The sequence below is a fragment of the Antechinus flavipes genome, chromosome 3, assembly GCF_016432865.1.
Source record: "Antechinus flavipes isolate AdamAnt ecotype Samford, QLD, Australia chromosome 3, AdamAnt_v2, whole genome shotgun sequence".
Taxonomy (NCBI): Eukaryota; Metazoa; Chordata; class Mammalia; order Dasyuromorphia; family Dasyuridae; genus Antechinus; species Antechinus flavipes.
This window is the reverse complement of record NC_067400.1, coordinates 414,608,736-414,622,924: the sequence shown is the minus strand read 5'-3', so window position 1 is coordinate 414,622,924 and position 14,189 is coordinate 414,608,736. Positions and strand designations below refer to the sequence as shown.

General features: G+C 41.8%; 2 protein-coding genes across 3 annotated transcripts; both read left to right on the top strand.

The window, feature by feature from the left end:
• Positions 1-307: 307 nt before the first annotated feature.
• HOXD9 (homeobox D9) lies at positions 308-4,662 on the top strand. Its single transcript, XM_051986159.1, has 2 exons — positions 308-3,123; positions 3,507-4,662. Exons 1-2 carry the CDS (start codon positions 2,352-2,354, stop codon positions 3,746-3,748), a joined length of 1,014 nt encoding a protein of 337 aa, XP_051842119.1. The 5' UTR covers positions 308-2,351; the 3' UTR covers positions 3,749-4,662.
• Positions 4,663-10,405: 5,743 nt separating this feature from the next.
• HOXD8 (homeobox D8) lies at positions 10,406-12,936 on the top strand. Of its 2 annotated transcripts, none has more exons than XM_051986162.1 (2): positions 10,406-11,054; positions 11,440-12,936. In XM_051986162.1, the coding sequence occupies exons 1-2, from the start codon at positions 10,415-10,417 to the stop codon at positions 11,730-11,732; spliced, it is 933 nt and encodes a 310-aa protein (XP_051842122.1). In that variant the 5' UTR covers positions 10,406-10,414; the 3' UTR covers positions 11,733-12,936. The 2 variants fall into 2 exon arrangements, with proteins under 2 accessions (XP_051842122.1, XP_051842121.1); XM_051986161.1 differs by having other exon boundaries at positions 11,437-12,936.
• The last annotated feature ends 1,253 nt before the right edge of the window (positions 12,937-14,189 follow it).

Sequence of the window (14,189 nt, the reverse complement as noted above, 5' to 3'; positions counted from 1 at the left end):
CACATTGAAGTCCAATGCTCGAATAAGTGTGCGCTCTCTAGCTGGGGTTTGAAAGAAAACAGTGTAGCCTTTAGGGGTCCTATTCAAGTAGGATTCTACTCTGAGAGAACTCCCAACATAGTTAACTACCATCCTTTAGAAAGGGTACAAGAATATACCTTGGAAAGAAACTACAAATATTTCGTTGTCTCAGGCCCTGGCTGCAGATTTAAAGTGTGTGTGTGTGTGTGTGTGTGTGTGTGTGTGTGTGTGTGTGTGTGTTTTTAAATTATTATCATCGGTTACACTAGACGATTCCTTTTCGATTTTCTTTCCTTGAAAAGGGGGGGGGGGATCCATTTAAGCACTTTAATTCCTTGTATTCATTCAGTGAAGGATTCTAGACAATCTGCAATTATGTATGTTTTCTAAAAAAAAAAAAAAAAAAAAAAACTTTCAAGAATCAGGAATGTTCATCAGTTTAAAGTACTAATATTTTTGAAACTTCATTTGGAGAGGGAAAGGGCCCTCTTATAGGAAATAGTAAACATAATAGCTATGAAAACTGGGATCTGCCAGCCAGCCCCATGCCACCTTTAAGTAGCTAAGGGAAAACGAATCATTTCTAGGGTGCTTGTTGAAATAGTGAACACTCTTTGCTAAGGAGGGAGAAAATGTTTAGTACATGAAGAAAAAAATTAGCCCAAATTTCCCAGCCTCATAGAATCTTGAAGAAAATGAGAAAGCCTTAGAAAAAGTTGAGCAACTATCAATTAAATAGTGATTACCTTTCCCCTGCCTTTCTATATTCCTATAGGTTTATGTAGAATGCATTTCCAACATGAAGAAAACGTCTGTAGACACCAACCTTCGTGGACAGAAGTATAGAGAATAGAGGGAGGTTTGAACATATACGCAATGAAGTAACATTTTGATAGTTATATAATGAATTTGGGGAAACAGTTGGTAATTCCCTCAGATTCAAGGCTATTCAGGGTCACCTTTGAAAAAAAAGGAAATGCTGATGGGGGAGGCGGGGAGGTAAAAGGCCAATATTTCTGAAATATTCCCTAAATCGTCTTAGCAGTAGTAACAACAGTTTTCCCCTTCCTCAACACATGCTAATATTCGTTTTTCCTTCAATAATATAGGGGACAGAGAATTCACCAGCTACCCCAATTTGCACGTTGAGGATGAAGGGAAAGGACTGGCCCGAATGAGGAGGCTGGCACTTGTGTCCACTATCAATTGTTTGCCATACTCTCTTCCAGGGCAGCTCTTTCTCTTCCACTCACCAGGAGAACATCTGCGTTTTGCCAGTTTAGACCAGCACCTCTTCCTCCTGCAAAGCCTTGTGTAAACTTCATTCTCTTCGTATTTGGAAGAAGCCACCGCAGCTAAACCTCGCAGCGCGACCCAAGTAGGGAAAGGAAACTCCGAAGTTTCACCTTTGGGGTAGTTGTGTATGAGTAGAGAGAGCAACATGTCGTTGCTGTGTGTAAATGTCTGTGTTGGGGTAGGAGGGGAGAAGCTGTTGGAGCTGCTCCATCCGTCCGTTTTATTAGGGACACATTAATCTATAATCAAATACACCTCATAAAATTTTTATTGAAAGGCATAATATCATTACAGAGGTCTTCCACCTGTTTTAAACAACACGACAAGCATTTTTTGTTGTGCTGTTGGGTAGGGGGAGGGAGGCGTTGAAGGGGAAATGAGGGAAAGGGAAAAGAAAATTCCTTCGTCTTGGAAGTTAATTTCCACAAAAACAAAAGCATATGCATTGAAATGGGGAGGTATCCAATCCTCCCTCGGTCGCTCTGGGCTGACGATCGAATGCCCCCAGCCCTCGTGCTGCCAAGTGCCCTGCCCTCTCGTCCTCTACCCCATGGCCGCCAGTTTGAGATGAGGAGACAGAAGGGAGGTAGAGGCCGCAATCCAGAGAGTCTCCAGAGAGGGTAGAAGTGGGGGGCACCGAACGATTAGCAGAAAGCACAGAGAAGAAGTGAAGAAATAGTCCCCACTGTCTCCTGCCGGGACTCCTCGGCACGACCACGCCTGCTTAGGCTTCATTCACACCGGATGGAAGCCAGGGAGCCAGGGCTCGCCCCGCCGGCGCCCTCCCCATAGCTCCAGTTTTTTTTTTTTTTTTTTTTTTAATTGTGGTGTTGATGATGATGATTTTTTTTTAATCACGGCAGCCCCCAGTTTAGCGGATTGATTTACTCCCCGTATTGGTAAATATGATCACGTGGGCCCCGCGACCAATGGTGGCGGGTTGCAGCCTGCAAAATACTCGGATTGCGCTCAGGGAGGGGAGCCGCTACAGTTAACAGTGTAACCTTTTATATGAGGGAGAGGGGAGCCTAAAAATGTCGTCCAGTGGCACCTTAAGTAACTACTATGTGGACTCTCTCATAGGCCACGAGAGCGATGAAGTGTACGCCGGGCGCTTCGGACAGGCGGGGCACAGCACTGCCGCCAGGCCGTCAGGTGTGGCCGATGGGGCCGAATTTTCCTCCTGTAGCTTTGCCCCCAAATCCACCGTGTTCTCCGCCTCGTGGCCCACCGTGCCCCCACAGTCCTCTGCAGCTATGACAGGGATCTACCATCCCTACGTGCATCAGCCCCATTTAGCAGCCTCTGAGCCCAGTCGGTACGTGCGCTCCTGGATCGAGCCCTTCCCGAGTTTCCCCAGCAGCAGCACTGGGAGCAGCGGCACCGGGAGCAGCGGCAGCGGCGGCGGCACGTCCTCCACCGGACGCCACTACGGAATTAAGCCTGAAACAGGAGTAGCTCCTGCCACCTCCTCCACCTCCTCCTCCTCCTCCTCCTCCTCTTCTTCTTCCTCCTCCTCCTGTCCCTCCTCCTCCTCCACCTCCTCCACCTCTTCTACCAAAAGGACTGAGTGCTCCTCGTCCCGGGAATCCCAGGGGATCAGTGTCCCCGAGTACACGTGCAATTCCTTCCTGCAGGAGCCCCGGGAGAAGGCGGCAGCGGCAGCGGCAGCGGCAGCAGTGGCAGTTGCTGGAGTGGCCAACAGCAAGGAGCCCTCGGCTTGCAACGACCACCCCAGCCCGAGCAGCCAGCTGAAGGAGGAGAAGCAACAGCAGCAGCAACAACAGCAGCAGCAACTTGACCCAAGTAAGTAAAAAAGAAATTGCCCCCTGATTTATTGCCGAAACCTGTAAGGCTCGAATGTGCAAAACTGATAGTTTTACTAACCTATAAAAACGTCTAGACGCCTACCCTAGCGCAAGCGAGCAACAAACGTCCATAAAAAGAGAGAGAGAGAGAGAAAGAGAGAGTTCACATAACCACCTACCATCCGCACACAGTTTGTACAGTAAACAGAGCGGGGGCATTAAGGCTTTTTATGATAATTCCCCCAAAGTTGTGAAAACCGTCTATCCTTCGTTAAATTAATTTAACGACCTCTCTCTTCCCTCCCCACCCTCTCTTCTCCCACCCTAACTCCCCTCCCCTCTCCTCTCTCTCTCCCTTGTTCCAAACTCCCCTCTTTGCAGATAACCCTGCAGCAAACTGGATCCACGCACGTTCCACCAGGAAAAAGCGCTGTCCCTACACAAAATACCAGACCCTGGAGCTGGAAAAGGAATTTCTCTTTAACATGTATCTTACCCGAGACCGCCGCTACGAAGTAGCTAGGATTCTAAACCTCACAGAGAGACAGGTCAAAATCTGGTTTCAAAACCGAAGAATGAAAATGAAAAAGATGAACAAGGAAAAGGGCAGTAAAGGAGACTAATGCCCCTTGGAAATGAATTGGTCTTGAAAATGCTTATTACCCCCTTCCTTTTCCAGAAATTCTTCACAGACCAGGTCTTTTTAGGTAGAAGTGAAATGTCTCTGTAAGCTATTTTTTGGGGGGAACATGATTATTTTCTCTCTGGTGTGTAAAGAGTTGCTTTGATCCTCCTTTTCCCCCTCCCTTCTTCCGAACAGGTCTTGGTTTCTCGGGGAAATTGTCTTTTGTGAGTGCACGCTAGCTTTGAGGAACTCTCTAATGTGTAAATGTCTGACATGTTTCTGAAGTGATGTAGTCTAGATTCCCCTTTCGCCAGAGTAAAGGCGAGGATATATTATAATCATGTTTATAATAAAATTATAGTAAAGGCGCAGTTTTTTCCATCGATGGCAGTACAATATTGTTCACAGTTATTCAAAGAAATCATTCCCCCTGCCTCAGCTTTGCCTTTGGGATTTCTGCATTTACTTAGTTTGCATTAGGTGCCAGCGCCAGGGCAGGAGAGCCTAAAATTGGTGTGTGTATGTATGTGTATGTTTGTTTTCTTCTGCACTTTTAAGGGGTCATCTCATACTTGAAAGGGTTTGTCTTGGGCCTGACAGAATTCTGGACTGGGCCCAAAAGAGCTTTGGTCACTTGTATTTGCCTTCTTATTTTTCTAACTGAAGACTAGTTGTAAATGTTGTCAGTTATCACCAATAAAGCTTGAATTGACCAAAAGAAAACCATCCACAAGCTATGAAAACTGTGAGCGCTTTCTTTATTTCTCCATTTTGATTTTTCTTTTATTTAAAAAAGACCACCCTCCCAGTCTTGGTTCCTCATGGCTGTCCTTGGTACACTATTTGTGCATTCCCTCCGTAGAGGGAATTTGTAAAAAGTACTCCGAATACAGAACATTTTCCAAAACTAAATCTAGTGTGTTTCCTCTTATTTTGGTGGTGGTGGGGGGGGGGACTGAAAGTCTATTCAGGACAAAGACTCCAGAAGAAATCAGACTCAAGATTTTTTATCCTACTATAAATCTCGAACCTAATTTCTCACAGACCAATAAAAAGGAATTTTCGTTATAGTTATTTGCTTGTTATTGTTTTTAAGCACCCTGGAGTGTCTTCAAGGTAATGAAAAAGGTTAAATTCAGAGAGAAGCTTTTCAATATTCAGGGCTTTCCTGCAAAGGGACTCTTTCTAGAAACTCTTATCAGAATAATTCTTTGTTGATAACTTTACCCCCTGGAAAGAAAATTCCATAAAGCAAACAAACCTTTCTACAATTTAAGGAAATTCCATAAATGATATTGATTAAAATCTTCACTTTATTTCTTTATTCACTTTTGCTCCCCCCCCCCAGACACATACACAAGCACACATTGACAGACAACACACACACACACACACACACACACACACACACACACAAGTTCCAAATTGACCTTTTCGGGATAAAAAATGGTCAAGTCTTTCCTACTCAGCCTCTCAGTTACCCACCACAACACTCCCCACCCCCTCCACCAGCCCCAGTGTATGTTTAGCCCCTAGTTCCGCCATGCTCTAATGGCGTTATTCAGTTGGCTGAAATGAAGTTCATTGTAAAAAAAGGTTTTGTTCAGAATGGAACCCATTGAATGGAAGAGGCCAAAAGCGCTGAGATGTAAGTCTCTAATTTTGCTTATTTCCAATGTGAAGAGAATCGTTCCAAAATTTTGGAGGTCTTGATGCTTCTTCTTGGGAAAAAAGAAAATAATAATAATAAAAGAATAAGAAGCGGGTAAAAGCCAAGGCCCAGAGGGCAGCAAAAGGTGTTGCTTTGCATCCCCCATTCATTGTCAATCCTATACCTATAATTCTTTTAAAACAGGAAGAACCAAGGTATAATAAAGCCATTGAGATGGCTAGACGTCTGGACCTAATGAGTTTACGATATGCCTGGCGCTTTGCTTTGAAACCATCTTATTTTGATGTTTGTGTTTGTTAGAGGGGAAGAAGAAATGTAGACAAAACTAGGTCTTAAAATTTAGACAATAAAAAATAAATAAGTTAGAGTTTGATGAAGATAACACAACTTAAGGAAAATTGACGTTGAGGTAAGGACACTTACCAAAAGATAAATAAATAAAGAGGGAAGGAAAAGAAAAAAGAAATGGAAGAAACTGGAGGCTTCGTTTTTTTTTTTTTTTTTTTTTTTTTTTTTGTAAAAATGACTTTATTACTAAAACAGTTACCATCAGGAGTTCCTATATTTTTACAACTGCCAGCATAATGCTGATACATATAAATTTAACATATTTTTAGTCGTTTCAAAGATGTAACTCTAATGTGAACTTGAGGTTTTTTGTTTGATTTGGTTTTAAAAATAAAGTCAGCTAGTCCTCGGACAAGCAGCCTGTATTGAATAATTGTATAGTCTCCTGTCTCTAGAAAGATCTTGTCCACAATTTGGATTCTTCTCAAGTAAAATACTCTAAATACTCTGATATCTATTTAGCTTTTATTCTTAATGATTAAGAGGAAAATGTTTTAACTAATAGAAAATATTGAAACTTGTGACAGCTTTTGTTCTTCAAGTCCAAGAAGAACTGCATATAATTTCAATTCCATCTGTGCCTTTTGGAATTATTACAAAAAGCATATTGTTATGCATTTAAATCCAAACATGCAAATAGGAGAATGGAGCTATTCAGCTGTGCTATTCATCAGTTCAATATTAGGGGGAAAACCATTTTAAATCTAGCTTAGAGGACAAGAAATCTTTCAGCAAAAGAAGCTCAAGGAAGCAAAATGATAAGGATTAAAATAGAATAAATTATTGACTACCTTATCTTTAAGGAAGAGAGTTAAGGATTGTTTTGTTTTGTTTTGTTTATAATTAGTGGTAGTTCTCAGCCAGTTTTCTTGAGGAAAAAACCTCTTGCAGCCAGTAGTTAGAAGATTGTAGAATTTATCATACCCAGTTGATAAGTATAATTGAGAGGGGCCAATATTAAATGAGAAACTTTAATGCTTTCTAGAACTGTGTCAGAGCTTTAGATAAAGTTCGAATTCAAATCAATCTCCATTCAATCCCTCCTTATTTTGAATTAGTTCTCTATTTACTTCATTTTACTTGTTGACAATCAAAGGGACAAAGCATTATTAGCCAAGAAAGAGAGACAGAGACAGACAAAAAGATAAAGACAGAGACGAGAGAAAATTTCAACTTGGTTTAAATAAATGTGAGACCAACATTTGAGCTGATATAGATTTCATTTGGCCACTAGAGGGCGTTGTTGCTCCACTTTCCGAACTCATAAAGCACCGGATTCCTTGCCTAGAAATATTTTTATTAAAAGTATTTATAATGCTATTTCAATCCTAAATTAGGATGATTTTAGCCCAAAATATACAAACTTCACCGTTCAATCCTTCCTCCAGATTTGTTCGAAATAAAATTTGGACTCAGTCAATATTTCTTAAAAGTTGGAAATTTCATTTCTGGAGCTATAAAACAGGATTATATTTTATCAAAATAGAAATGTATAAAACAACATATATTTACTTACAAAGCTAATAGAATTATATTCTATTCTGCCTAAAATAGATTTTTTTTAAAGTGTCAGTGTTTGTTTGTTTGTTTGTTTTCTGATAGAAGTATAAATGAAAACCTTGAAATGTTTTCTGAAATTAGGCCTGATTGTATAGAAACGAATTCCATGGGACTCCAGTTCAGTTCCCAGAAACTCCGAACTCCTGGAAAGTACCGAAATGCAATATTTCCATAATGTATGCTTCCAATTTAATTTGGGCACATTGATTTATTGTGAGGTTTAAATACATGCATGCTTTTCTTAGAAAATAGCTGGTTTTCTAAGTCCTTTCATTTTAATTGAAAATTATTTCTGAATTTGTTTGCTGAAATAATTTACAGATTGGTAAATGTCAGAATCAGGTTTTAGGATTTTCAATGTTCATTGAAAATACATGAATGATTACTGTTCAAAATTAAATCTCTCTTCCTCAACATTAACAAAATTCACATTATTTATAACTTGTGCATTCATATCATGTCAATTTAGATAAAATTACATGATTAAAACACTTAAAATTTTTTTGAACATGTTTTATCTACTTGCAAAGTATAGAATCAAATATTCCTTGCTAGCAATGTGGACCAACATAAAAGGAGTATCTATATACTTGGAAATAATTTCCCTTAGGTCAATGTGGGATCATCTTCTGCTTTAAAATACTTTTCTTCTTTAGTTTGCAACATTTCCTGAATGCATTTTAGATTAAAATGGAAACTCTTCCGTGGTGGTTTTGGTGAGTCTTGGATTTCTGTTTAAAAGGACGGTCAGCTTGAAGCGATTACAACATAAATTTATACCACGGAAAAAAATTGCTTGGTAACCTAGACAAACTGGGGGGAGGGGGAAAGAGGGGGAGAACACCCATTACATTTATTGGACATTTTTAAAAGGGGAAGAGAGAAAAAGAAGAGAGGGAGGTGGGTGGAGAAGGGGGTTGACTGTAATGCGAATCAGCTTTGGAGTGTGTTTTCTGGAATCATAAATATTTTTGCGGATTCACACCAGACTTCGCCACATGGCCCAGGCTGCTTCTCCTTACAGCCTAGATCACAGTCCAGAATTCTTTCTGCCTCTTTTTCGTTCTTTCTTTCGTCCTTTTCCTTCCTTCCTTCCTTCCTTCCTTCCTTCCTTCCTTCCTTCCTTCCTTCCTTCCTTCCTTCCTTCCTTCCTTCCTTCCTTCCTTCCTTCTTTCTTTCCTTCCTTCTTTCCTTCTTTCCTTCCTTCCCTTTCCTTCGTCTTTCTTTCCTTCCTTCCCTTCTTTCCTTTATTTTATGTTTTCTCCTTTTTTCTCCCTTTCTTCTTCTTTCTTTCTTTCCCCCCTTTCTTTTTAAGAAAGAAATCCATATATTTTTATATGCGGTACATAAAGACTTAGGAGGAACTAAAATTTTAGATAAATGAGAAACTTCCTGGGAGCAAATTGGAATTAATGGGATCCTAAATACAGGGACCTTAATCCCTTTTGTTTCCAGAACTTTATCACACCATTCTGTTTCTTTTGGAGGGGATTTAAGGAAAACTTTAGGCACCCCACTCAGCCTGAAACAAAGCTCAGCTATGCTAGAGTTCTGCACTTGAGCTGGATTGAGAGCAACGAGTCCGGTACCTGGAGAATTACCAACAAGCTGGAATGTGAGTTCTTCTTTTCCTTTTCTCAGAATATTTCTTTCCTATTTTCTATTCCATCCTCAAGCAAAACTAATTTCTACCCACATATTTTTCTCTCCTCACGCCTCCCCCCCCCCAACTTGCCTGAAGAATGACGTCCACCAAGGATGAAATGATGGAAAGTATATTCATAGGCATGATTTCCATTAAATATCAATTAACCTGAGAGCTTCAGCCATGCATGCAATGCGTCAAGGGTAAATGTACATCTCATTTCCAAACGACCTGCTGGGCTGGAAAATAGTTTTGATTCGCTTTGATAACATCCTGGATTTTAGACTGCTTCTGTGCATTTTAATGAAACTACTTTTAAATTTCCAAGCAGAAACGTATATCCACAGGATACAATGTGCCCATTCCCTCGGATACATATTTGTTTCTGGGCTATATATTCAGTTACTTTTTTTTCATTTACAACAGTACAAACTAAACTGAAGGTTCTCAATGGAGTGTTCCGAGAGTTCAGAGGACAGTTTACTTTGTGCCCTCTGGGAATGACCTACTCTCTTCTCCCAAGTGTAAGGCTCTGCCTTTCCCCTTTCTCCTGCCTTGGGGATTTGCCATTCCCATCCCATCAGGGAGGGACAATAAGCCCTTGGCAGTGCTGCTTTATGGGCCCCCTTTAAGGCCAGCGGAAGTATCCCTTTGTAGGGAGTGAGCCGTCCCGTTGAGCTTCAGTAGCCTTCTCTCGAAACCACTGGATCACTCCGCGATGGTTATCTCGGCCCCCATCTCTCTGCCTCTCCGCTCAGTGGCGTAGTGCAAAAATGCCTTGCCAGAGCGCACAGAGGCAGCAGCCGCAGCGGCGGCGAGAGTGGGAGGGGAAAGCGGGGGGGTTATTTGAGGGAGGAGGTGAGGGGTGGCAGTGAAAGTCTTTTTTTCCTTTTTTTTTTCTTTCGCCTCCGGTGCGGTAAATGTAAACTGAAGCCAAAGATTCCCCCCTGCGCTTAGGTGCACTTTTTTTTCCCCTGATACACTCAGGGCTGCCTTGTGCCTAATAGGAAACAGTGGAGGCAGTGGGGCAGGTCACCCGGGGCGCCGCCGATTATATTGCAGCCCCGGCCACGGCGCGCGCGGAGAGGCAGAGCGAGTGGCGCGCGGGGCAGAACCAAGAGGGCGCGCGGGGGCTGGGCGCAGCCGGGTAGCGCGCGGGGGGCCCAGATCTAGAGAGCGAGCGCAAAAGCCACAGAGGCGCGCGGCGGTGGGGTCATGAGCGCTCAAGATTAGAGCCCTTCGGCTTCCCGGCCCTCGGAGGTTGCAGCGACGTAGCGGCGGCGGCGGCGGCAGCAGCAGCATAAAGGGCACTCGGCCGCTCCCTCGAGCTTCCTCCCGCGCGCACTCCTCTCCCGGCCCGGGGCCGCCCTCTCGCGCCGTCGTAGCCGCCGCCGCCGCCGCCGCCCCAGCCCCTGCCCCTGCGCGCGCCACTCGCCCCGATGAGCTCCTATTTTGTGAACCCGCTGTACTCCAAGTACAAGGCGGCGGCGGCAGCGGCGGCGGCGGCGGCGGCGGCGGCGGCTGCAGGCGAGGCCATCAATCCCACATACTACGACTGTCACTTTGCACCCGATGTCAGCGGCCGCCACGCCGCCGCCGCCGCCGCCGCCGCCGCCCTACAGCTGTATAGTAACAGCGCCGCCGGCTTCCAGCATCACCACCATCACCACCACCACCACCAGCCGCAGCAGCAGCAGCCGCCGCCGCAACCTCAGCAGCAGCCTCACCCAGGACCAGCTAGCGGCGGCGGCGGGGGCCCGGACTACTACCATCCCGCCGGGGGGAGTCCGGCCTCTGCCTACCAACCGGCCCCCCCTCCTCCTCCGCATCCTCCTCCTCCGCCTCCGCCTCCTCCGCCGCCGCCTCCCCCCTGCAGTGGGATTGCCTGTCACGGGGAGCCCGCTAAATTTTACGGATACGATAACTTACAGAGACAGCCGATTTTTACGACCCAGCAAGAGGCCGAGCTGGTACAATATCCTGACTGTAAATCGTCCAGTGGTAATATTGGCGAGGACCCAGACCACTTAAATCAGAGCTCGTCTCCTTCTCAAATGTTTCCCTGGATGAGACCACAAGGTTGGGATGCAGTTTAAAAAAGAGAAAGAGTGAGAGAAAGAGGAAAATTTTACTTTCATCTCACGTTTTAGCTTTAAACTTCTTTCCCCCTCCCTGCCTTTTTACTTTCTGTAATCGCAATGGCTTTTGATTATAAAGTACTACAGTATATATATACACATATATATTGAAAATAGATTAGCGTAAGGATACAGCTGCCAGCATAACTTGTGTTATACTTTCTCTTCCTCCATACATACATATCTATTTATTACGGATCTACAACTTAGCAATATAGGTGTTTCCCCATATATAAGATAAATCTTTACCAATATGCAGAGGCACCAATAAACTCTGTGCTTTTAAAAACTGTTTTTTTCCCTTTTTTGTTTGTTTTAATCAGCAGCTCCTGGTAGGAGGAGAGGAAGACAAACGTACAGTCGTTTCCAAACGCTAGAGCTGGAAAAGGAATTCCTTTTTAACCCTTATCTGACCAGGAAGAGAAGGATTGAGGTTTCCCACGCTCTAGGACTCACCGAGAGGCAGGTAAAGATATGGTTTCAGAACAGGAGAATGAAATGGAAAAAAGAGAACAACAAGGACAAATTTCCAGTTTCCAGGCAGGAGGGGAAAGAAGGGGAAACAAAAACAGAAGCACATGATCTGGAAGAGGACAGAGCTGAAGGCCAGACAAATTAACTTATGCCTTTAAAAATTTACCGTAGACTATTAAAAATAATGATCAACATATGCTGGTGAACACCACCTGTTTTCTTTGTTGTAAAGGATTCTTCCTGTATTTCAAGCTACCCTAATGTCACTGCTCTAGATGTTTCTATGCTTTAAGAGGTGTTTGAGTTTAAAAAAAAAATCAGAGCATAGAAACAATTAGCTGTGGCTTTTTTTTGTGTGTGGAAATTTGATACTGACTTTGTAGCAATATTTTTAAATTGCAATTTTCAATATCTAAGCTGATGATTTGCCTCAACAACATAAACTTCCTAATGATAAGCACGAATAGTTGAACCTAAAATGCTTTATTAATCGAAACAAGTGCACTTGAACATTTTAAAACTTTTTTTCTTGTGGTGAGTAAATTAAAAGAAATCTATTAGTTTTTATGAAGAAATTATGTCAGCAGAATATTTACTTTATATTATTTGATTAAAATAAATGTAAAATGTTTTATTTATGTTTTTCCCCTTATCGCTTTTGTAATGAATGACTTTGTTGCCTTTTGTTTATTTCTAGAGCTTTTTTTTTTTTTTTTGGCATTTATATACATATATATAATATCTCGGGGAAAAGTTTGGGCCAAATATCTTAAAAGCACAATATAACTGCAAAAGCGCACTCTATATATAGTCTGGGGACTTGAAAAAGCACTTAAGTTTATGGAAACTGTACCGGTGACAAAAGTTTTACTGCAACGTCAATGTTGACAATTAATCTTTTGTTAAATTCCATGCAAATTATGGCAACTAAATCATCTAATGAATGAATACTTGAAAAGCAAATGATATCATTCTTGATCACTATTCATGCCGGGCCAGTTGCACGGTAAAATACTGCTTCATTCTCAATTTTCCTTCTGTTTTCTGTTTGAACCGCTGTTGTAATTTCCCTAAGTCACTTATTTGTACCGACTCCATGGTTTTTCTTTGTTTATAGAGTAGGTGCCATATTTATTTGTATTACCTGCATTTTGTTAATGAGATCATCTTGAGCTAACTGAAAACTACGACTCCACTTGTGTTGGCTGGTACGTCTTCAAGTTTCATCCATGAAAACAATGCCTCCACCTATTTGAAATGAACACTGTGATCAAATATCTAAAATGCATGTGTAACACCCGCTAATAGAATATATCTATCCCTTCAATAAAAACAAAACCAAACAGAAAGGATCTCCTTCCCTGAGCCTGTGTTTGTAGCGCCGAAAAGACTTTCTCTTAAGCCACAACGTATCAGCTGAAAGCAAAATAAAGTTCATTTTGGTGGATATATTTTATTTTTTGCACACACATACATACACACACACACACACACACACACACACACACACAAAACACACACTACAAGCTTCCAGAATGATGTTGTCTGATGTCTCCAGTTCTTCTCTCTGTAAGTAATTTTTCTAAGATTCCATGAAAGCTGTTACCTAAACAATACATTATCAGCTGCCTGAGTCATACCTAAAAATGTTCTGAATTCTTGATACAACAAAAGTTATACACGAACTACAATTTTAGGATGAAAATTTCAAGAGTGTGAAGGCATGTCTATCTAAAATAAACAAAACTACCACTTACACAAAAAGGAAAGTTATGTGGCATTCCTATTTTTACTTTTTGAGTAAGCCATAGTTTATTTTTTGCATTTAAAATTTTTCCCTATGATTAATTTCCATTGCTTTGGATCTTAGTATAATCTTTAAATTTGAAAAAAATCTAGGTTATTCGTGGGGAAAGGCTTGTATTGATAGCAGATGGACATGAGTATCCTAATAGGCAAAAGAGACTGAGGGGCATATTGACCTAAACCCAGGAAAAGACAAGTTTAAGTCATGGTCGAACCCTAGTTTAAGAAACATTTGTACAAAAAGAGACAGCTGCACACATTATGGTGGATTTATGAGCATTTTTTCTATTAACTGTGCCAGATTTTGCTCGATATGAACAGAAAAAACTTTCTGATGAATTTTCACAGATGAGAATTTCTTCACATTTTTCTTTGATTCAGACCCCAACTGGCACAGTGTTTAAGGGATTTTGCTTCATATGTTGAAGAACACTAAGTTGTTGCATTTAATGATTCTCCCAACCTAAAAAAAATCTGATTTAGGCCAGCAACTGACTGGGACCAGGAATCCACATTAAAAAAGAGTCCTCTTTTTTATCCAACATAGAAAGTTGGATAAGAGGGTCTCACTAAAATAGGAAGGAAAGGTCAAAATGTACCTATTTTCTAACAATCCAATCTGCCAATCTGAATCTAATGTGCCATGCTAAGCACTGCTTTTACAAAACCCCTCCCACTCTACTATAAAATAGTCCATTTTGATTTCACAAAAAAATCATGTTAGTGGGCTATTTTGGAGAAATATTGGAATATATCTATATGTGTATGTATATATATACACATCCATATTATATAT

What these genes read in the sequence shown, in the direction of transcription:
- HOXD9 (XM_051986159.1), top strand. Translation starts at nt 2,352, where the DNA reads ATGTCGTCCAGTGGCACCTTAAGTAACTACTATGTGGACTCTCTCATA. An exon ending in GCAGCAGCAACTTGACCCAA is followed by an intron (nt 3,124 to 3,506) that starts GTAAGTAAAAAA and finishes CCCTCTTTGCAG; the next exon opens with ATAACCCTGCAGCAAACTGG.
- HOXD8 (XM_051986161.1), top strand. Translation starts at nt 10,415, where the DNA reads ATGAGCTCCTATTTTGTGAACCCGCTGTACTCCAAGTACAAGGCGGCG. An exon ending in TCCCTGGATGAGACCACAAG is followed by an intron (nt 11,055 to 11,436) that starts GTTGGGATGCAG and finishes TGTTTTAATCAG; the next exon opens with CAGCTCCTGGTAGGAGGAGA.